This window comes from Melopsittacus undulatus, chromosome 23 (assembly GCF_012275295.1).
Source record: "Melopsittacus undulatus isolate bMelUnd1 chromosome 23, bMelUnd1.mat.Z, whole genome shotgun sequence".
Lineage (NCBI taxonomy): Eukaryota > Metazoa > Chordata > Aves > Psittaciformes > Psittaculidae > Melopsittacus > Melopsittacus undulatus.
In genome coordinates this window covers 844,158-864,500 of record NC_047549.1, presented here as the reverse complement: position 1 = coordinate 864,500, position 20,343 = coordinate 844,158, and the positions used below count along the sequence as shown (strand labels likewise).

Genomic DNA, 20,343 nt, shown 5'->3' with positions numbered 1-20,343 from the left:
GGGGGGGCACAGGGGGGAAAAGGGGGTGGGATAAAGGGGGGGATATGGGGTGATCCCAACGGACCGGCCGCGATGCCTGCCCTCCCCCCCCCCCCCAATTATTCCATGTGCCAGCACACGGAGCAGGGTCCATGGAAGGGGGAGACATAGAGGGATGGGAATTTCCCCCCCCCCCCCCCCATGCTCCAAGGCCCGGTTTTCCCAGCCGGAACAGCCGATGGGAAGAGGATTTGCCCATTGGCACCATGGGACCCGCTGGGAGCCCCAGGCCTGGGAAGGAGCCGGCATTCCCGGGATAAAGGTGCAATGGTTCCATCCGTACCTAAGGATAACACCCCCCCAATCCCACCATCATTGTACCGTGGTACCCATAGGGCCCCAGCCATCCTTGTACCATGGTACCCAAAGGGCCTTGGCCATCCCTGTACCATGGTACCTATAGGGCCCTGGCCATCCTTGGACTGCGGTACCCATAGGGCCCCAGCCATCCTTGTACCATGGTACCCATAGGGCCCCATCCATCCTTGTACCATGGTACCCATAGGACCGTGGCCATCCTTGTACCGTGATACTCATAGGGCTCTGGGCATCCTTGTACCATGGTACCCACAGGGCCCTGTCCATCCCTGTATCATGGTACCCATAGGGCCCCGGGCGTCCTTGTACCATGGTACCCATAGGGCCATGGTACCCATAGGGCCCCGGCCATCCTTGTACCGTGATACCCATAGGGCCCCGGCCGTCCTTGTACCGTGATATCCATAGGGCCCCAGGCATCCTTGTACCATGGTACCCATAGGGCCATGGTACCCACAGGGCCCCGGCCATCCTTGTACCATGGTACCCATAGGGCCCCGGCCATCCTTGTACCATGGTACCCACAGGGCCCCATCCATCCTTGTACCATGGTACCCACAGGGCCCCGTCCATCCCTGTATCATGTTCCCATAGGGCCCTAGACGGAGGTGGTGCAGTCGCGGGTGATGGGTGGGCAGTGCTGGTTGTGCCCACAGCGCTCCATTGAGCCGGATGAGCGCGCCGGGAGGCGGCAGCGGCGCTCAGCCCCACAGCACAGCAGCCGGCGGAACTCCCGGCGCATGTCCTTGCTGCGCAGGGTGTAGATGATGGGGTTGGCGGCCGAGTTGAGCGTGGCGAAGGCGAAGAAGTAATGGGCTTTGTAGAGCACCCAGCAGGTCTGCGCCGCGCAGGATGCGTCCACCAGGAGGATGATGAAGGCCGGCAGCCAGCAGATGATGAAGGCTCCCAGCACCATGGTGACGGTCTTGAGCAAGGCCAAGGTCTGCGCCGTGGCGATGTCGGCGTGGCTGGCGCGCACCACGCAGTAGATGCGGCCGTAGAGGCCGGCGATGGCGGCCAGGATGAGGCTGAAGATGCTGATGACGAAGAGGAGGTAGCGCTTGGAGTAGAGCGGCAGCACCGAGGAGCAGTCCCGCAGGTCGCTCAGGCAGTTCCAGCCCATAATAGGCAAGCTCCCGACGGCGGCGGCCACCAGCCAACAGGCGCCGATGAGCAGCACCATGCGGCAGCTCTTGCCACCGCCATACACCTTCACCTTGGTGACGGCCACGTGGCGCTCGATGGCGATGGCCAAGAGGCTGAAGACCGAGGCGGCCAAGGTGGCGAAGGCTGTGCCCTCGCGCACGAACCACTGCAATGGAGTCAGCAGGAAGGTGGTGGAGCCCGAGAGCAGGATGTTGGCCATGAAGGCCAAGCCGGCCAGCAGGTCCGAGAACGCCAGGTTGCCGATGAAGATGTACATGGCCGAGTGTAGCTTGGGGTTGCGGCACACGGACACCAGCACCAGCAGGTTCTGCAGCACGATGAAGCAGCACAAGGTGACGATGAGGAGGGAGGGCAGCCAACGGGAGGGGCCGGAGGAGGCCCCCCAACCACCGCCCTTGGTGAAGTTGTAGTGCTCGCGGATCTTGGCGGCGTTGAAGTAGTCCTTGTAGATGCTGCCCATGGTTGGGGGGTGATGCTGGTGATGGTGGTGATGGTGGTGGTGATGGTGGTGATGGTGGTGATGGTGGTGATGGTGCTGGTGGTGATGGTGGTGATGCTGATGGTGATGCTGGTGGTGATGGTGGAGATGCTGGTGATGGTGGCGCTGGTGGTGATCCTGGTGCTGGTGGTGATAGTGACGCTGCTGCTGGTGATGGTTGTGATGCTGATGGTGATGCTGGTGGTGATGATGGTGATGCTGGTGGTGGTGGTGATGGTGGCGGCGGCACCCACAGCCCCCGCCTGCCGCCACCGGGTCAGGGCTGCCAGGACATGGTGCTGGAGAGCTGTGGGGAGGGAGAAAGGGATGGGATTGGGTGGACGGGATAGGGTGGGATGGAAAGGATAGGACGGATGGGATGGGGTGAGATGAATGGGATGGGGTGGGATGGGATGGATGGGTGGGGATGGAAGGGATGGAATAGATGGGATAGGTTGGGATGGGGTGGGATGGGATGGAAAGGATAGGATGGATGGGGTGGGATGTGGTGAGATGGATGGAATGGGATGAATGGGATGGGATGTATGGGATGGGATGGGATGGATGAGATGGGATCTCCCACAGGGTGCCTGGCCTGCACAGAGTGGGTGGGATGGGGGGACCATATCCCGAAGAGCTGCCCCACTGTGGTCCTGGGGGCAGAGGGAGCATCCTGCCCCCACCATGGAGACACTTGGGGGGCCCAAAGTGGATGGGATGGGATGAATGGGATGGAATGGGATGAATGGGATGGATGGGGGGGGATGGGTGCCCCCGGTGGCTTCCTTGAGGGGGGAGGAGCCAGATCCCCCCCATCCCAGTGAGGGCCACGGGAATGATGGGGGGGGGGGGGGGGGGGCTCCGTGCACCCCCCGGGAGGGGCAGGGAACGAGGACGGGGCCCGGGCACCTGCTGGGGGCGGGGGCACCGCAGGGCCCGAGGGGGGCATCCGGTACCGGCCCCCCCGGGGGGAGGAAGACGCGGGGAGGAAGGAGCCCGGGGCTGCCCCGGTACCGTCTGGTCCCGATCCCGGCGCCGATCCCGGTTCAGGATCCCGGTGTCCTCCCGATCCCGTCCCAGTCCCGGTTCAGGATCCCGATCTGGTCTCAATCCCGGTGCCGATCCCGATCCTGATCCCGTCCCAATCCCGGTTCAGGATCCCGTTCCCTATCCCGGTCCTGGTCCGATCCCGGTTCAGGATCCCGTTCCCTATCCCGGTCCTGGTCCGATCCCGGTTCAGGATCCCGTTCCCTATCCCGCTCCCGGTTCAGGACCCCGGTGCTCTCCCGTTCCCGTTCCCGTTCCGCCGCCTCCCTCGCTCCCTCTCCGCGCAGCCGCGCCCGGTGCCCCGGCCCCGCCCCTCGCCCTCCGCCGCCCCGGGACCCCCCTGCCCGGCCCCGGCCCCGCCGCTTCCCCTGCCCCGGGGGGGCGGAGCCACGGGGGGGACGGGGGCGGAGGGAGCCCATCGGGAATGGGACCGGGATCGGGATCGGGAATGGAACCGGGATCGGGAACGGGAATGGAACCGGGAACGGGATCGGGAATGGAACCGGGAACGGGAACGGGAATGGAACCGGGATCGGGAACGGGATCGGGAATGGAACCGGGATCGGGAATGGAACCGGGATCGGGAATGGCACCGGTACCGCAGCGGGATCGGCACTTGGACCTGTCCCGAGAGCAGCATCGGGATCTGTCCCGGGATCAGCAGCGGGAATTGCATCGGGATCCTGACTGGGAACAGAACTGGGATCCTGAACGGGAATGGCCCCGGGATATGCGCTAGGATCCTCCCCTGGGATCCCGCACCGGGCTCTTGCCCCAGATCCCACTTGGGATCGTGCCCTGGGATCGCAGCCCCGGGATGCTCCCCTTGGATGCCCCCCTTGGATGCTCCCGTTGGATGCTCCCCTTGGATGCTCCCCTTGGATGCCCCCCTTGGATGCTCCCCTTGGATGCTCCCCTTAGATGCCCCCCTTGGATGCTCCCCTTGGATGCTCCCGTTGGATGCTCCCCTTGGATGCTCCCCTTGGATGCCCCCCTTGGATGCTCCCCTTGGATGCTCCCCTTAGATGCCCCCCTTGGATGCCCCTCTTGGATGCCCCCCTTGGATGCTCCCCTTGGATGCCCCCCTTGGATGCTCCCCTTGGATGCTCCCGTTGGATGCTCCCGTTGGATGCTCCTCAGGACGGGGGGGGGGGGGGGGGGGAGGTGCCAGGGGCCCCCTTGTTCCCGAAATATCCCCATGGAGCAAATGGGATCAGGCGGGAGCAGCCTGGCCCCCCCCCTCCCCCCCCCGGGGCTTAACGGGGGCAGCGGAGGCGGCGGCAGCAGCAGATGGTGCCGGGGGGGGGAACAGCGAGGGCACAACGGGGGGGGCCAGAACCCCCCATGACACAGCCGGATGGGTGCCAGGACCCCATTGACTCATCCAGTGGGTGCCAGTATCCCATTTGCACACCCAATGGGTGCTGGGATCCCCCTTATGCACCCAGTGGGTGCCAGGACCCCATTTACTCATCCAATGGGTGCCAGGACCCCCCCTTATGCCCCCAATGGGTGCCCGGCCCCCTCTGTGGGTGCCTGTTGCCTGCCCCCCCCCCATCCATCCAACACCCCCCATACCCGGCCGGTTCCATGGGGCCGCCCCCCCCCGATGGATCCGGAGAGGATCCCGACCCCCGCTTCCCCATCCCGAACAATGGGGGGGGGGCGCACCCTGACCCCCCCCCCCCCCAAGGTGTCATCAATGGGGACACCCCGGCCCCACCCGCAATGGGCGATCCCAATGCACGCAATGGGGGGGGGGGGAATCGGTCTCTTACCGGTAACCGGTGCTTGCAGCGCTTCTGCCGCTGACCGGTTGTACCATGTGCGGAGGGGGGGGGGGGGCGGAGCGGCCCCCGTGTCCCGCCCCATAGAGGTGGGGGGGGTGCCCCATAAGTAGGGGGTGCCCCATAGGGACAATGACATCATGGGGGGGTGGGGGAAGGGGTTCAGGGTCGTGTTCCCCCCCACCCCAAAAGGGGGGGGTCAGGATCGGGCCCAAATCCCAATGTGAGGATGGAGCCAGAGCCTTCATCCCGTTTATGGGATGGATTTGGGGGGGGGGGGGGGGCTCGTTGCCCTGTGGGACCTTCCCCCCCCCCCCCCCCCCCCGATCCCGTTTTTTCCGCCTGGAAACACTTCCAAGGTTTTCCAAGGCTTTTCCAGGCAGGAATGGGGGGAAACGTTGGGAAAAGGGGGGGGGGGGGGGGGGGGGGGAGGGGCGGTCCCAGCGCCCCATTCCCAGCGAAGGGGCCGGGAAAGGGGGGATTTAATTGGAAGCAGGCGCCGGGATGGGGGAGGGGGGGGGGGAATCCCTCGGGATGCTGCGCGCGGCTCCTGCCCCCCCCTCCGCTTCCAGCTGGATCCAGGCTTCCCAACAGGAATTGCGGGGGGGGGGGGAACGATTCCAGATGGAAAGAGGGGAAACCCCCCCCCCCCATCCCGGCCTCAGCGCTTGTGGGAGCTCCGGATCCAACCGGGATTCAATAGGGATTCAACCGGGATCCAATCGGGATCCAACCGGGATCCAATCGGGATCCAACCGGGATTCAACCGGGATCCAACCGGGATTCAATCGGGATCCAACCGGGATCCAACCGGGATCCAATAGGGATCCAACCGGGATTCAACCAGGATCCAATCAGGATCCACACTGCGCTGTCCCCCCGTTTCCCATTGGGCAACGTGGTCACCCCCATCTCGGAGGTTCCCCCCCCATTCCCGGTGTGGCTCCAGAGCCGAAGGGCCAGCAGGGGGCACTGGTGCTGCCCCCTGCAGGGCACAGCTGGCATCGCAAGGCTGACACCTGCCTACCGGTCACTCGTTGCCTTCGGCCCTGCCGTGGTTTAAACCCAGTCCCGCATAGTTAGGAAGGAGAACCCAAAGCCTGGAGCCCCCACGGGTTGAGATAGGAACGGTTTAAGTACTAAGGCCTAACCCAAAACCCCTCCTGCCATTTAATGCTACAGATAACAATGATACAGCAATAACAAGTGAATACAACACCCACCAGTCACCAACCCATAACTCACTGCACCCTGCCCGGCCGAGCACCATGTGCTCCCTCCTCCATTACCCTCCACAGCTCCAGCCCTATAGCCCTCTCTGTCCCAGTATGCATCCTGGGCATCACGTGCTATGGTATGGAATACCTCATTGGCTAGCCTGGGTCACGTGACCTGTGTCTCCTTCCTCCTCATGGCTGGAATAACCCTTGACCAAAACACCCTTAAAACAGGCTCAAACCAGGACAGCCTCACACGTCCATTGGCGTCCAGAGCAATGCAGGGCCCCTAACCCTAACCCTAACCCTAAACCCAACCCTAACCCTAAACCTAAACCTAACCCTAAACCTAACCCTAATCCTAACCCTCCTCCTCCTCCTCTTCCGCGTTTCCCCCACTTCCGCCGGAAGTCCCCGTGACGTCATCACTGCGCGCCGAGCCCCATGCTCGGAACCGGAGCGGCCCGAGCGGCTGCTGCCGCCCTCAGGGGCCTGGGCCGGGGGGGAGGGGTGAGAACGGGGGGGGGGGGAGGGGGGAGCGGGGGGGAGGGGACTGGGATCGGGGGGAGCAGGCACCGGGATCGGGGGGGGGCAGGGATCGGGGGGGGAGGGGATCGGGATCGGGGGGGCCAGGCACCGGGATCGGGGGGGAGGGGACCGGGATCTGGGGGGGCAGGCACCGGGATCGGGGGGGGGAGGGGATCGGGATCGGGGGGATCGGCCCCGGGATCACCCTCCCTCCGCTGTCGCTCCCCCTTAGGCCCTGTCCGTGTGCACCGGGCCCCCCGCGGCCCCCGAGCCCCAGAGAGGTGAGGGGGGGGGGGGGGGGGTGGCACTGCGGTCCCCATTGCCCCCATCACCCCATTGACCCCATTACCCCCCATGACCCCATTGCCCCCATCACCCCACTGACCCCATTCTTCCCATTACCTCCATTATCTTCCCTTAGTCCCCCTGCCCCCATTACCCCATTCCCCCCATGTCCCCATTGCCCCCATTATCCCCTTATCCCCATTCTTCTCCATCCCCCCCATTCCCCCCTTACCCCACATTCCCCCCATGCCCCCATTCCCCCCTCACCCCCATTCTCCCCCATTACCCCCCATTACCCCATTCCTCCCCATGTCCCCATTGCCCCCATTATCCCCTTATCCCCATTCTTCTCCATCCCCCCCATTACCCCATCCCCCCCATTACCCCATCGCCCCCATTCCCCCTGACCCCATTCTCTCCCCCCCCAGCACCGCTGCTGCTCCCATGCTCGGTGCCGGTGCGGCCGCCGCGGTGCCCGGTGCAGGCCTGGGTGTCCTCCCTGCGGCAGCCCGAGGCTCAGCACCGGGGCCTGGCCGAGCTGCACCCGGACGTGTTCGCTGTGGGGCCCAGGTGGGGGGCACCGGGGGGGTCCCTATGCTTATGGGGGCTGGGGGGGGCTCCTCTTTATGGGGGCTGGGGGGGTCCCTGTGTTTATGGGCGCTGGGGGGGGGGGCTCTTCTGTTTATGGGTGCTGGGGGGGGGTTCCTGTGCTTATGGGTGCTGGGGGGGGGGCTCTTCTGTTTATGGGTGCTGGGGGGGTCCCTGTGGGTATGGGGGCTGGGGGGGGGGCTCTTCTGTTTATGGGGGCTGGGGGGGGTCCCTGTGTTTATGGGCGCTGGGGGGGGGTCGTTCTGTTTATGGGTGCTGGGGGGGTCCTTCTGTTTATGGGGGCTGGGGGGGTCCTTCTGTTTATGGGGGCTGGGGGGGGGTCCTTCTGTTTATGGGTGCTGGGGGGGGGTCCTTCTGTTTATGGGTGCTGGGGGGGTCCCTGTGCTTATGGGTGCGGGGGGGGGGTCCTTCTGTTTATGGGTGCTGGGGGGGGGTTCCTGTGCTTATGGGTGCTGGGAGGGGTACCTCTGTTTATGGGTGCTGGGGGGGGGTCCTTCTGTTTATGGGTGCTGGGGGGTACCTCTGTTTATGGGTGCTGGGGGGGGTCCCCCTGTTTAGGGGTGCATTGAGGGGGGGTCCCTCTGTTTATGGGTGCGTTGATGGGGGGGCTCCTCTGTGTATGGGTGCATTGGGGGGGTCCCCCTGTTTAGGGGTGCATTGAGGGGGAGTCCCTCTGTTTATGAGTGCCCCTTGTGTCCATCCCCCCCCAGGCTCGACATCCTGCACATGGTGGCCATGTGGCAGAAGAACTACAAGAGGATTGTGAGGGGGGGCACAAAGAGGGGTTTGGGGGGCATCAAAGGGGGGCATAAAGAGGGGTTTGGGGGGCATCAAAGGGGGCACAAAGGGGGTTTTGGGGGGCATAAAGGGGGGGCCACAAAGAGGGGTTGGGGGGCATAAAGGGGGGGCCACAAAGAGGGGTTGGGGGGCATAAAGGGGGGGCACAAAGAAGGGTTGGGGGCATCAAAGGGGGCTTTGGGGGGCATAAAGAGGGGTTTGGGGGGCATCAAAGAGGGGTTGGGGGGGCACAACATTTTTATGACCACAGTATTTCTGTATCCCTCCCATATCTCTATGTCTCCATATCTCTATGCCACCCATATTTCTGTACCTCCTATACCTATATCCTTCCATGCTTCCATATCCCCCCCATATCCCTATATCCCCCCATACCCCCGTGCCCCTCCATCCCTATATCCCCCCATATCCCTATATCCCCCCATATCCTTATACCCCCCATACCCTTATATCCCCCCATGTCCGTATATCGCTATATCCCCCCCATATTCCTATGCCCCCCATATCCCCGTGCCCCCCCATATCCCTGTATTCCTATATCCCCCCATATTTCTCTACCCCCCATATCCCCGTGACCCCCATATCCCTACATCCCCCCCATATCCCTATATCCCCCCGTATCCCTGTGACTCCCATATCCCTGTGCCCCCCATATCCCCGTAATCCTCTACCCCCCCATATCCCCGTGCCCCCCCCGTGCCCTCTGTCGCCCCCTGTCGGCAGAGCTACGCCAAGGTCCGGACACGCGCCGAGGTGCGGGGGGGGGGCCGCAAACCCTGGAGGCAGAAGGGGACGGGACGGGCCCGGCACGGGAGCATCCGGTCACCGCTGTGGAGGGGGGGTGAGCGGGGGGGGCATGGGATGGGGGGGGCTGTGGGAATGGGCACAATGGGAATGGGGGGGGAATGGGAATGGGGGGGGGCAATGGGAATGGGCACAATGGGAATGGGGGGGCAATGGGGAATGGGGGGGACAATGGGAATGGGCACAATGGGAATGGGGGGGCAATGGGGAATGGGGGGGGCAATGGGAATGGGGGGACACAATGGAAATGGGATACAATGGGGGGGCACAATGAGAATAGGTGGGCACAATGGGGGGACACAATGGGAATGGGGAGGAAATGGATATAAGGGGACACAATGGGGGGGCACGGGGATGGGGGGAACCCAAACAATGGGGGGGGGCATGGGTATGGGGGGCCAGATATAAGGGGACACAATGGAGGGGGACACAGACATGGGGGGGACATAGATATAGGGGGACACAATGGAGGGACATAGACATGGGGGGGCTCATGGATATGGGGGCGGACGGACCCACGTGGCCATGGGGGGGTCACTGTTCCGCCCCCCCATAGGTGGCATCGCCCATGGCCCGCGGGGCCCCACCAGCTATTACTACATGCTGCCCATGAAGGTGCGGGCGCTGGGGCTGAGCGCTGTGCTCAGCGTGAAGCTGATGCAGGTACCACCATTCCCAAGCCATTCCCATCGGGATAACGGGATATGGGGGGGGGGGAGGATGGGATGGGGATGGATCCCCCCCCCCTTCATTGTGCCCCCCCCCCCCCAGGATGATCTCCACATCGTGGAGGACCTGGAGCTGCCCACCGCTGACCCCCAGTACCTGCAGGATCTGGCCCGGTTCCGGCACTGGGGCAGCTCCGTGCTCCTGGTGGATGTGTGAGAGTGGGGGGGGTTCATATGGGGGGGTCCTATGGGGGAAATGGGGGGGGGCCCTATGGGGTGGGGGAGATGAGGGGTGCTTATGGGGAGGGGAATGGGGGGTGATGAAGGGGTTCCTGTGGGGGGGGGGGAATAGGGGTTCCCTATGAGTGGGGTGATTGGGGGGGTCCTATAGGGGGGGAATGGAGAAGTCCCTATGGGGTGGAGAATGGGGGGTTTCCTATGGGGTGGGGAAATGGGGGTGTTCCTATGGGGGAGTTATTGGGGGGGGAATGGGGGGGTCCCTATGGTGGAGTCCCAGTGGAGGGGTTCCCATAGATGGGTGATGGGGGGGTCCCTATGGGTGGGGGTGCCCCCCCCTCATTCTCCCCTCTCCCCCCCCAGCAATGAGCCCCCCGAGAACATGAAAGCTGCGGTCGCTGACCTCAAAACCTTCACCCTCATCCCTGCCGTGGGTGAGTGCGGCCACCCCAACCCTATGGGTAACCCCCAAGTCCCTATAGGGAACCCCCAGATCCCTATGGGGTACCCCAAACCCTTTGCCCCCCCCCCCCAAGCCCCCTTCTCCTGCCTTGCCCCCCCAGGCCTCAGTGTGCACACGGCCCTCAAGCCCCCTGCCCCCCCCCCCAGGCCTCAGTGTGCACACGGCCCTCAAGCCCCCCCCTCCCCAGGTCTCAGTGTGCACACGGCCCTCAAGCCCCCTGCCCACCCCAAGGCTCAGTGTGCACACGGCCCTCAAGCCCCCTGCCCACCCCAAGGCTCAGTGTGCACACGGCCCTCAAGCCCCCCCCCCCCCCCCCAGGCCTCAGTGTGCACACGACCCTCAAGCCCCCCCCTCCCCAGGTCTCAGTGTGCACACGGCCCTCAAGCCCCCCCCTCCCCAGGCCTCAGTGTGCACACGACCCTCAAGCCCCCCCCTCCCCAGGTCTCAGTGTGCACACGGCCCTCAAGCACCACACTCTGGTCCTCACCGTCGCCGCCGTCGCGTTCCTGGAGCCGCGGCTGCTCTGGCACCGGCGCCGCTATGGCCCCATCCAACCCTGGGCGATGCCACAGCTGGGGCTGCCCTGGAGCCACAGCGGATGAGAGACCCGGGAGCGCATCCCGAGGGATCCAACCTGATCCCAATGGATCCCAACTGACCCTGATGGATCCCAACTGATCCCGATTGAGCTGATCCCAATGGATCCATCCTGATCCCAATGGATCCAACCTGATCCTGAGGGATCCCAACTGATCCTGATGGAGCTGATCCCAAGGGATCCCAACTGATCCAACCTGATCCCATTGGAGCTGATCCCAAGGGATCCCGTCCTGAACCTGATGGATCCAACCTGATCCTGGTGGATCCATTCCTGGTCCTGATGGAGCTGATCCCAATGGATCCTACCTGATCCCGATTGATCCAACCTGATCACAACGGATCCCAACTGATCCCAGTGGATCCAATCTGATCCTGATGGATCCAGTCCTGATCCCAAGGGGTACCAACTGATCCCTATTGATCCATCCTGATCCCGATGGAGCTGATCCCAGTGGATCACAACTGATCCAGATGGATCCATCCTGATCCTGATGGAGCTGATCCCAATGGATCCCAGCTGATCCCAATGGGTCCAGTCCTGATCTCGATGGATCCAACCCCATGCCATTGGATCTAGCTCCATCCCATTGGATCTGGCCCCAAATCCCATTGGAAAAGGGGGGGCTGGGGAGGCTCCAGTGCTGCTGGGGCCATTAAAGCTCTTTGCTCTCTTTGGCTTTGCTTTTATTAACGGGGGGGGGGGGGGGGGGGCTGGGGTCTCCTTCCCTTTGTGTCCCCATCCTTATCCCATCCCTCCCCATCCTCATCCTGTCCCATTTCATCCCAATCCCATCCTCATCCTATCCCTTCATCCCATCGCACCTCATCCCCATCCCAACCTGCTTCATCCCATCCTTATCCCATCCCCACCTCATCCCATCCCATCCTTATCCCATTCCCACCTCATCCTATCCCATCCTTATCCCATCCCCACCTCATCCCATCCCTCCAGGAGCCTTTCCCGTTTAGTCCCAGTCCCTGGCACGGGAAGGGTGGAGCAGAGCCGGAAACGGAGCCGTTAATGAGGCTTAATGGGGATGAGAGAGCGTTAATGAGCGTTAATGAGCGGCTGTTGTTAGCGGGAGGATCTATGGGGCTGGAGCTCCCAACGATGTTTCTATGGGGCTGGAGCTCTTAATGATGTTTCTATGGGGCTGGAGCTCTCAATGATGTTTCTATGGGGCTGGAGCTCCCAATGATGTTTCTATGGGGCTGGAGCCCTCAATGATGTTTCTATGGGGCTGGAGCCCTCAATGATGTTTCTATGGGGCTGGAGCCCTCAATGATGTTACTATGGGGCTGGAGCTCCCAATGATGTTTCTATGGGGCTGGAGCTCCCAATGATGTTTCTATGGGGCTGGAGCCCTCAATGATGTTTCTATGGGGCTGGAGCCCTCGATGATGTTTCTATGGGGCTGGAGCTCCCAATGATGTTTCTATGGGGCTGGAGCTCCCAATGATGTTTCTATGGGGCTGGAGCTCCCAATGATGTTTCTATGGGGCTGCCCCACACCCGTGCGTGCCCCCGGCGCGTGCCCCGAGGGGGGGGGGGGGGGTACACCGGGCCACGGTTCCAGTGCTCGGTTCCTTCCGGTGCTGGTGCCAGGCTTGGGTCAGGGGTCACATCCGGCCCTTGCTTACATCCTGCCCTGCCCCTCCCCCACCCATTCCCTGGGTCCTTGGCAACCCCTCTCCTGTTCCCTGTATCCCTGCCCCCCAATCCCATCCCATCCATCCTGTATCCCTCCCTCCATCCCAGTATCCCTGTCCCCATCCCATTCCATTCCATCCCTGTACCCCAATCCCATCCATCCTGTATCCCTACCCCCAATCCCATCCCATCCCTGTATCCCTGTCCCCATCCCATCCATCCCTGTACCCCAATCCCATCCATCCCTGTACCCCAATCCCATCCATCCCTGTATCCATCCCATCCATCCCTGTACCCCAATCCCATCCATCCTGCATCCCTCCCCCCATCCCATCCATCCCTGTATCCCTGTCCCCATCCATCCCTGTATCCTTACCCCCCCTCCCCCGGAATTCCCTCGGGATCCGAGGCCGTTCCCGACGGCTCCATCCCGGGGTTCCCGGCGGCTCCGCCGCTCCCCTCCCCCCTCCCCCCCCCCCCCCCCCCCCGGGGCTCGGTCCCTGCCCCCGGGGATCCCCGGAACGGGAAAGGGAAAGCGAAGCTGGGGGGGGGGGATGGGGCAGGAGGGGGCCATGGGGCAGGATGTCCCCGCTATGGGGCAGGAGGAGGCAATGGGGCAGGAGGATACCCCCCTATGGGGCAGGAGGGGGCAATGGGGCAGGAGGATCCCCCCCTATGGGGCAGGAGGGGGCAATGGGGCAGGAGGATACCCTCCTATGGGGCAGGAGGGGGCAATGGGGCAGGAGGTCCCCGCTATGGGGCAGGAGGGGGCAATGGGGCAGGAGGATACCCCCCTATGGGGCAGGAGGGGGCAATGGGGCAGGAGGATACCCCCCTATGGGGCAGGAGGGGGCCATGGGTCAGGAGGTCCCCGCTATGGGGCAGGGTGAGAGGAAGCGAGCCCCGTTGTCACCGCGGCACCGGAATTCCCCGTTGGGGGGGGGCCGAGAAGGGGCCGGGCTGGGGCCGAGCTCTTAAAGCAGCGCTTGGGGGGGGCCGGACCCATAGCGGAGCGGAGCAGAGCGGACCCCATCCCGGTCCCATCCCGGCCCCATCCCGGTCCCATCCCGGCTCCATCCCGGTGTTCCCGGGAGCCCAACGGGAGCCGTCGCAAGAAGCCCGATTGGATCCATCCGGTTGCTCCCAGAGATCCCGAAGCGATCGCTCCCGAAGGACCCATCCCGAACCACTTGGCTCCATCCCGGTCCCATCCCGGCTCCATCCATCCCTGTGCATCCCCATGCACCCACTGCTGCTCAGCGCCCTGCTTCTCATCGCAGGTGAGGGGGGACCCCGATGTTGGGGGGGGGGGGAGGGGGTTACCCCCTCTCTCGTGCTGTGTTATCGCGATAATTGCGTCACCGCGACCTCATCACCCTATGGGGGGGGGGGGGGGGAGGGGAGCACGCGTGTGCCTGGCTCCATCCCGGCTCCGTTATCCCATGGGAATGCGAGTTCAGGGATTGCGAAACTCCCCCCCCCCCCCATTCCGGGAATGGGCTGGACTGTTCCTCCCTTCCCCAAGGGGAATTCCAGCCCCGCAACCGGGAATTCCCCTAGGATCGGGGGGGGGGGGGGGGGGGGGGGAGGATCCCGGTGCTGATGAATCCCAAGGGGCTTCCTCCGGTGCCGTGGGGAAAGCACCGGGAAGTGGGAATGGGGAGATCCATGGGGATTCCCCCATTGGGGTCCCTTCGTCTTCCCCATTCCAGGGGTCGGGATGAGCCTGAGGGGTTCCCCTTGACCTTCCCTATTCCAGAGATTGGGATGAGCCTTGGGGGATTCCATTTGACCTTCCCCATTCCAGAGACTGGGATGAGCCTGGGGGGTTCCCTTTGACCTTTCCTATTCCAGAGACTGGGATGAGTCCAGGGTTCCCTTTGACCATCCCCATTCCAGAGACTGGGATGAGCCTGGGGGGTTCCCTTTGACCATCCCCATTCCAGAGATTGGGATGAGCCCAGGGATCCCCTTGACCACGCCCATTCCAGGGATCAGGAAGAGCCTCCATGGATAACCCCATTCCCATCCCACCAGGACCATTGGGATCCCCCTTCGAGCTGCAGCTGGAGCCGGCGCAGCTGCTGGTGGAACACGGGGGCTCCCTCCGCCTGCGCCTCAAATCCAACTGCACCGATCCCAAAGGATCCGGGAATGTGGAGACTTCCCTACGGAAGCGGCTGCTGCCGGCGCCGCCGGGAGAGAGCCTGGTGGAGCTGCTCAATGTCACCGAATGGAATTCCAGCCTCTGGGCATACTACAGCTGCGGGGGCAAGCGGAAGGTGCTGCCCATCAAGCTCCTTGTCTACAGTAAGGCACCATTGGGATGCATGGAAAAGGATGGGAATGGGAGGGGGGGATAAGGAAAACGCCTCCATCCAACTGTATCCATCCCGACAGCCTCCATCCCACCACATCCATCCCAACCTCATCCATCCAACCGCTTCCATCCAACCGCATCCATCCTGTCTGCATCCATCCCACCACATCCATCCCAACCTCATCTTTCCAACTGCTTCCATCCAACCGCATCCATCCCAACCGCATCCATCCCAACCTCATCCATCCAACCGCATCCATCCAATCGCATCCATCCAACCGCATCCATCCCAACCGCATCCATCCCAACCTCATCCATCCAATCGCATCCATCCAACCGCTTCCATCCCAACTGCATCCATCCAATCACATCCATCCCAACTGCATCCATCCCAACTGCCTCCATCCATCCACCTCCATCCAACCGCATCCATCCAACTGCATCCATCCAATTGCATCCATCCCATCCTCATCCATCCCGATTGCCTCCATCCAACCGCCTCCATCCCGTTCGCATCCATCCAACCACATCCATCCCATTCACATCCATCCAACCACATCCATCCCATTCACATCCATCCCAACTGCCTCCATCCAACTGCCTCCATCCCATTCACATCCATCCAACCACATCCATCCCATTCACATCCATCCCAACTGCCTCCATCCAACCACCTCCATCCCGTTCGCATCCATCCAACCACATCCATCCCATTCACATCCATCCCAACCTCCTCCCTCCCTGCCCCTCAGGACCGCTGGATCCTCCGGTGCTGTCTCCGCTGCGGGTGCTGGCAGTTGGGCAGCTCCTGGAGCTGTCGTGCTCGGTGCCGGCGGCGGCTCCATTGCGGCGGCTGCGGCTGCGGCTGCGCCTGGCGGGGGCCGTGGTGCTGAGCGCCAGCTTCACGGACCGCGAGCAGGATGAACCCGGCCTGGCGCGGGTCACGCACAGGCTGCGGCTGAGCCGTGACCACCATGGAGCTGCCGTCACCTGCGAGGCTGAGCTGGACCTGGCGCCTGAGGGACCCACGCTCAGGACCGTGGCTGAGCCACAGCACATCCAGGTCTACGGTAACGGGGGTGGGGATAGGGAGCTCCTTGGTGCAGACCTATCCCTGTGTCCTGTATCCTGTATCCCTGTGTCCCTGTATCCTGTATCCCTGTGTCCTGTGTCCTGTATCCCTGTGTCCTGTATCCCTGTGTCCCTGTATCCTGTATCGTGTATCCCTATGTCCCTGTATCCTGTATCCCTGTGTCCTGTATCCTGTATCCCTCTATCCCTGTATCCCTGCACCTCCATCCCTGCATCCCTGCATCCTGTATCCCTGTGTCCTGTATCCCTGTATCCTGTGTCCCTGTGTCCTGTATCCCTGTATCCTGTGTCCCTCTATCCCTGTATCCCTGCACCTCCATCCCTGCATCCTGTATACCTGTATCCCTGTGTCCCTGTATCCCTATCCCTGCATCCCTACATCCCCATCCTTGTGTCCCTGCATGCCTATCCCTGCATCTCAATCCCTGCATCCCTGTAACCTCATCCCTTCATCTCCATCCCTGTATCCCCACATCCCCATCACCCCGTGTCCCTGTATCCCTTTATACCTATATCCCTGTATCCCCATCACCCCATATCCCCGTATCCCTGTATCCCTATATCCATATATCCCATCCCCCCTTTCTCTCTCCCCCCCCCCCAGACTTCCCCTCGGACCCCGAGCTCCCCCGTCACGTGTTCCTGGAGCCGGGGCAGAGCCTCCCCGTCACGTGTCGCGTCGGTGACGTGTTTCCGGCGCCGCGCTTCCGCCTGGCGCTGGCCAACCAGAGCCTCGCGGTGTCGCTGAGCGCGGACGGGCGCGCGGCGAGGGCGGAGCTAAGGCCGGAAGGGGCGGGGCAACAGGCGCTGGTTTGTGACGTCAGCGTCGGGCCCCGCGAGCGGCGCAGCGAGGCGACGGTGCACGTGTTCTGTGAGCGTGGGGATGGGGATCACGTGAGCGCGGAGAGCGGGGTGGGGATCACGTGAGCGGGGAGAGCGGGGTGGGGATCACGTGTTTGTGGAGAGCAGGGTGGCGATCACGTGTTCTGGGAGAGCAGAGTGGGGATCACGTGTTCGGGGAGAGCAGAGTGGGGATCACGTGTTCGGGGAGAGCAGGGACCGGGGATAAGGATCACGTGTTCTGGAAGACGGGATAAGAACCGGGATAACAATGGGATAACGGGATATGGGAATGGGGACATGGGATGGAGATGGGGTGGGGATGGTATAGGAATGGGGATGGAAATGGATGGGGTGGGAATGGGGACATGGGATGGGGATCGGATAGGAATGGGGTTGGGAATGGGATGTGGGAATAGGGACATGGGATGGGAATGGGAGACATGGAATGGGGACACAGGATGGAATGGGTGCTAATGGACCCCAAAGCTCCCCCAGCTCCATGGCAGGGACCCCTTCCCCTTGGGAAAGCTGCTCCCAGAGACGGTGCCTCCCACCCCTCCCATTGCCCCCCTGTATCCCACCCAACGCTTCCCTCTTCCTCCTCCTCCCATCTCCTCATCCCCCCCCCCCCACGGCATTCCCAACCTGGCTCCATAACCTCCCCCCCCCTTGCAGGGTTCCCATCCCCGCAGCTGGAGGTGCCCATCACCATTGGGGCCGGCACAGAGGTGGGGGGGAACTGCTCCCTCCCCCCCGGCCACTTCCCACAGCTCCGGCTCCGGCTCCGCTCCGGAGGCCGCATCCTGACGGGATGGGCTCCGGCGCCGCTGCTGCGCTTCCCGGTGCCGGCGCGGGAGGAGGATGATGGGATGGAGCTGAGCTGTGAGGCTGAGCTGCCTGGCTCCGGCTGGGAGCCCCGGAGCAGCGGCACCGTGCTCCTCAATGTGACCGGTGAGGGGAGAGCCCAGAGCTATCCCATATCCCATTCCTTATCCCATATCCCATTCCTTATCCCATATCCCATTCCTTATCCCATATCACATTCCTTATCCCTTATCCCATTTCTTATTCTTTATCCTTTATCCCACTTCTTATCCCTTATCTTTTACCCCATTCCTTATCCCTATCCCATTCCTTATCCAATCCTTTATCCCATCCCTTATCCTTGTTGCATTCCTTATCCGTTATTCCATTCATTATCCCATATCTTTACCTCATTCCTTATCCCATTCATTGTCTTTAAGCCTTATCTCATTCCTTATTGCTATCTGTTACCTCATCCCTATCCCTTATCCCATCCCTTATCATATTCCCTATCCCTTATCCCATCCCTTATCCCATTCCCTATCTCTTATCCCATTCCTTACTCCTTATCCCATTCCTTATCCCATTACTATCCCTTACCCCATTCCTTCTCATTTATCCCTATCCCTTACCCTATCCCTTATCCCATTCTTTATCCCTATCCCTTACCGCATTCCTTCTCATTTATCGCATCCCTTACCCCATTCCCTATCCCTTATCCCATCCCTATTCCTTATCCCATTCCTTCTCATTTATCGCATCCCTTATGCTACTCCCTATCCCTTATCCCATTCCTTACCCCTTATCACATTCCTTATCCCATTCCTATCCCTTACCCCATTCCTTCTCATTTATCCCATCGTTTATCCCATTCTTTATCTCTTATTCCATCCCTATTCCCTATCCCTTATCCCATCCCTATCCCTTACCCCTCCCCCCCTAGCCCCCCCCCGCCTGGATGACGTCAGCTGCCCCCCGCAGCAGAACTGGACGGAGGGTCAGGATGAGTCCCTGCGGTGCTGGGCCCGGGGCCGGCCCCGCCCCCTGCTGCGCTGCAGCCGCAAGGGGGAGCCCTTCCCGGCCCAGGTGCGCATGCGCGCGACCCGCGGCCACGCGGGCACCTACAGCTGCAGCGCCACCAACCGGCTGGGGACGGCGGTGCGGGACGTGCGCGTGCGCGTCAGCTGTGAGCGGGGGGGGGATGGGGGGGGGGCTTGGAGGTATTGGGGGGCATGGGGGGGGCCGAGGGGTATTTGGGGGTCCTGAAGTTATTGGGGGTCCCAGGGGCATTGAGGGGTCCTGGAGGTAGTGGGGGTCCTGGGGGGGGCAAAGGGCATGGGGGGGTCCCCAGGGCATTCGGGGGTCCTGGGGGTATTGGGGTTCCTGGAGGTATTGGGGGTCCTGGGGGGGTCCCAAAGGCATTGGGGTGTCCCAGGGGTATTGGGGGGGGCCTTGGAGCTTTTGGGGGTCCTGGGGGGGGGGGGGGGTCCCAAGGGCATTGGGGGGTCCTGGGGGTACTGGGGGGGTCCCAAGGGCATTGGGGGGCTTCGTGTCCCAGGGGTCCTGGGGGGTCTCAGGTATTAAGGGTCCTTGGTGGGGGGGGTCCTGGAGGTGGTCCCAGGGGCATTGGGGGTCCCAAAGGTATTGGGGGTCTTGGGGGTATTGGTGGGTCCCTGAGGCACTGGGGGATCCCAGAGCTATTGGGGGTCCTGAACGGGGGGGTTCCAGGGGTACTGGGGGTCCTGGAGGTACTGGGGGTGTCCCAGAGGTATTGGGGGTCCCCAAAGCACTGGGGGGTCCCAAGGGCACTGGGGGGTCTCAGGTATTGGGGGGTCCTTGAGGTGCTGTTGGTGCCATTGCAGACCAAGACCCTGACCTGGTGCTATTGGTGCTGGTGCCGGTGCTGGTGGTGACCGCGCTGCTCACCGCGGGCTTGGCCTATGGCGCCTATTACCGCAAGAAGAAGATCGGGGAGTACCGACTGCGGCAGCGGCAGCAGCGCCTGCGGATGGAGCCGGTATCGGCACCGGCACCACCGGGATGCTCCCAGGAGGCAGCGCCAGAGCTCAACGGCTCCGCACGGGAAGCGCGGCCGTAACCGGCACCGGGCACCGGCAAAGGGCATGAGCGCGGTGACGGCGGCGGCACCGGGGCCTGGCGGTGCCGCACCCGGTGATGGCAATGGGGCCATGGAGGAGGCACCGTCGTGGGGATGCTCCTTGGATCCTGGAGCTGGATCCATAGGGAGAAGCGAAGGCGGCTTCGGGATGGCCGCGGTGACAGCGCGGGGTTGGCACATGCTTGGGGCTGGATCCCGTATGGATCCCACATGGATCCCGCATGGATCCTGGATGGATCCCGCATTGATCCCACACTGATCCCGCATTGATCCCACACTGATCCCGCATGGATCCTGGATGGATCCCGCATGGATCCTGGGATTCTGGGAATGTCGGCTCCGGCACAAGCGAGATGCAGCCAATGAGGGGCCGGTCCCACCAATAAAGGCTGCTGGGGGGGACCAGAGCCTGGAGGAGGTGTGGGGGGGGCTCTGGTACCCTGATGGCTGCAGTTCAGAGAGCTCCTTG

At 62.9% G+C, this 20,343-nt stretch overlaps 3 protein-coding genes across 4 annotated transcripts; 2 read left to right on the top strand and 1 right to left on the bottom strand.

The window, feature by feature from the left end:
• Positions 1-416: 416 nt before the first annotated feature.
• S1PR2 (sphingosine-1-phosphate receptor 2) lies at positions 417-2,032 on the bottom strand. The gene is made up of 2 exons (XM_034071956.1): positions 692-2,032; positions 417-436 (listed from the first exon to the last, which is right to left on the bottom strand). Exon 1 carries the CDS (start codon positions 1,982-1,984, stop codon positions 956-958), a length of 1,029 nt encoding a protein of 342 aa, XP_033927847.1. The 5' UTR covers positions 1,985-2,032; the 3' UTR covers positions 417-436; positions 692-955.
• A 5,000-nt stretch (positions 2,033-7,032) lies between these two features.
• On the top strand, positions 7,033-11,717 carry MRPL4 (mitochondrial ribosomal protein L4). Its single transcript, XM_034072096.1, has 8 exons — positions 7,033-7,114; positions 7,295-7,436; positions 8,186-8,237; positions 8,997-9,114; positions 9,634-9,740; positions 9,849-9,958; positions 10,346-10,416; positions 10,887-11,717. Exons 1-8 carry the CDS (start codon positions 7,033-7,035, stop codon positions 11,045-11,047), a joined length of 843 nt encoding a protein of 280 aa, XP_033927987.1. The 3' UTR covers positions 11,048-11,717.
• Positions 11,718-13,748: 2,031 nt separating this feature from the next.
• ICAM1 (intercellular adhesion molecule 1) lies at positions 13,749-20,102 on the top strand. 2 transcript variants are annotated; one of them, XM_034072010.1, is made up of 7 exons: positions 13,749-13,976; positions 14,734-15,006; positions 15,769-16,086; positions 16,713-16,979; positions 17,627-17,902; positions 18,699-18,941; positions 19,618-20,102. In XM_034072010.1, the coding sequence occupies exons 1-7, from the start codon at positions 13,937-13,939 to the stop codon at positions 19,851-19,853; spliced, it is 1,653 nt and encodes a 550-aa protein (XP_033927901.1). In that variant the 5' UTR covers positions 13,749-13,936; the 3' UTR covers positions 19,854-20,102. The 2 variants fall into 2 exon arrangements, with proteins under 2 accessions (XP_033927901.1, XP_033927902.1); XM_034072011.1 differs by having other exon boundaries at positions 18,699-18,913; positions 19,618-19,804.
• Positions 20,103-20,343: the final 241 nt, after the last annotated feature.

What these genes read in the sequence shown, in the direction of transcription:
- ICAM1 (XM_034072010.1), top strand. Translation starts at nt 13,937, where the DNA reads ATGCACCCACTGCTGCTCAGCGCCCTGCTTCTCATCGCAG. An exon ending in CATCAAGCTCCTTGTCTACA is followed by an intron (nt 15,007 to 15,768) that starts GTAAGGCACCAT and finishes CCTGCCCCTCAG; the next exon opens with GACCGCTGGATCCTCCGGTG. An exon ending in CGTGCGCGTGCGCGTCAGCT is followed by an intron (nt 18,942 to 19,617) that starts GTGAGCGGGGGG and finishes GTGCCATTGCAG; the next exon opens with ACCAAGACCCTGACCTGGTG.
- MRPL4 (XM_034072096.1), top strand. Translation starts at nt 7,033, where the DNA reads ATGTCCCCATTGCCCCCATTATCCCCTTATCCCCATTCTTCTCCATCC. An exon ending in TTACCCCACATTCCCCCCAT is followed by an intron (nt 7,115 to 7,294) that starts GCCCCCATTCCC and finishes CTCCCCCCCCAG; the next exon opens with CACCGCTGCTGCTCCCATGC. An exon ending in GTCACCGCTGTGGAGGGGGG is followed by an intron (nt 9,115 to 9,633) that starts GTGAGCGGGGGG and finishes GCCCCCCCATAG; the next exon opens with GTGGCATCGCCCATGGCCCG.
- S1PR2 (XM_034071956.1), bottom strand. Translation starts at nt 1,984, where the DNA reads ATGGGCAGCATCTACAAGGACTACTTCAACGCCGCCAAGATCCGCGAG.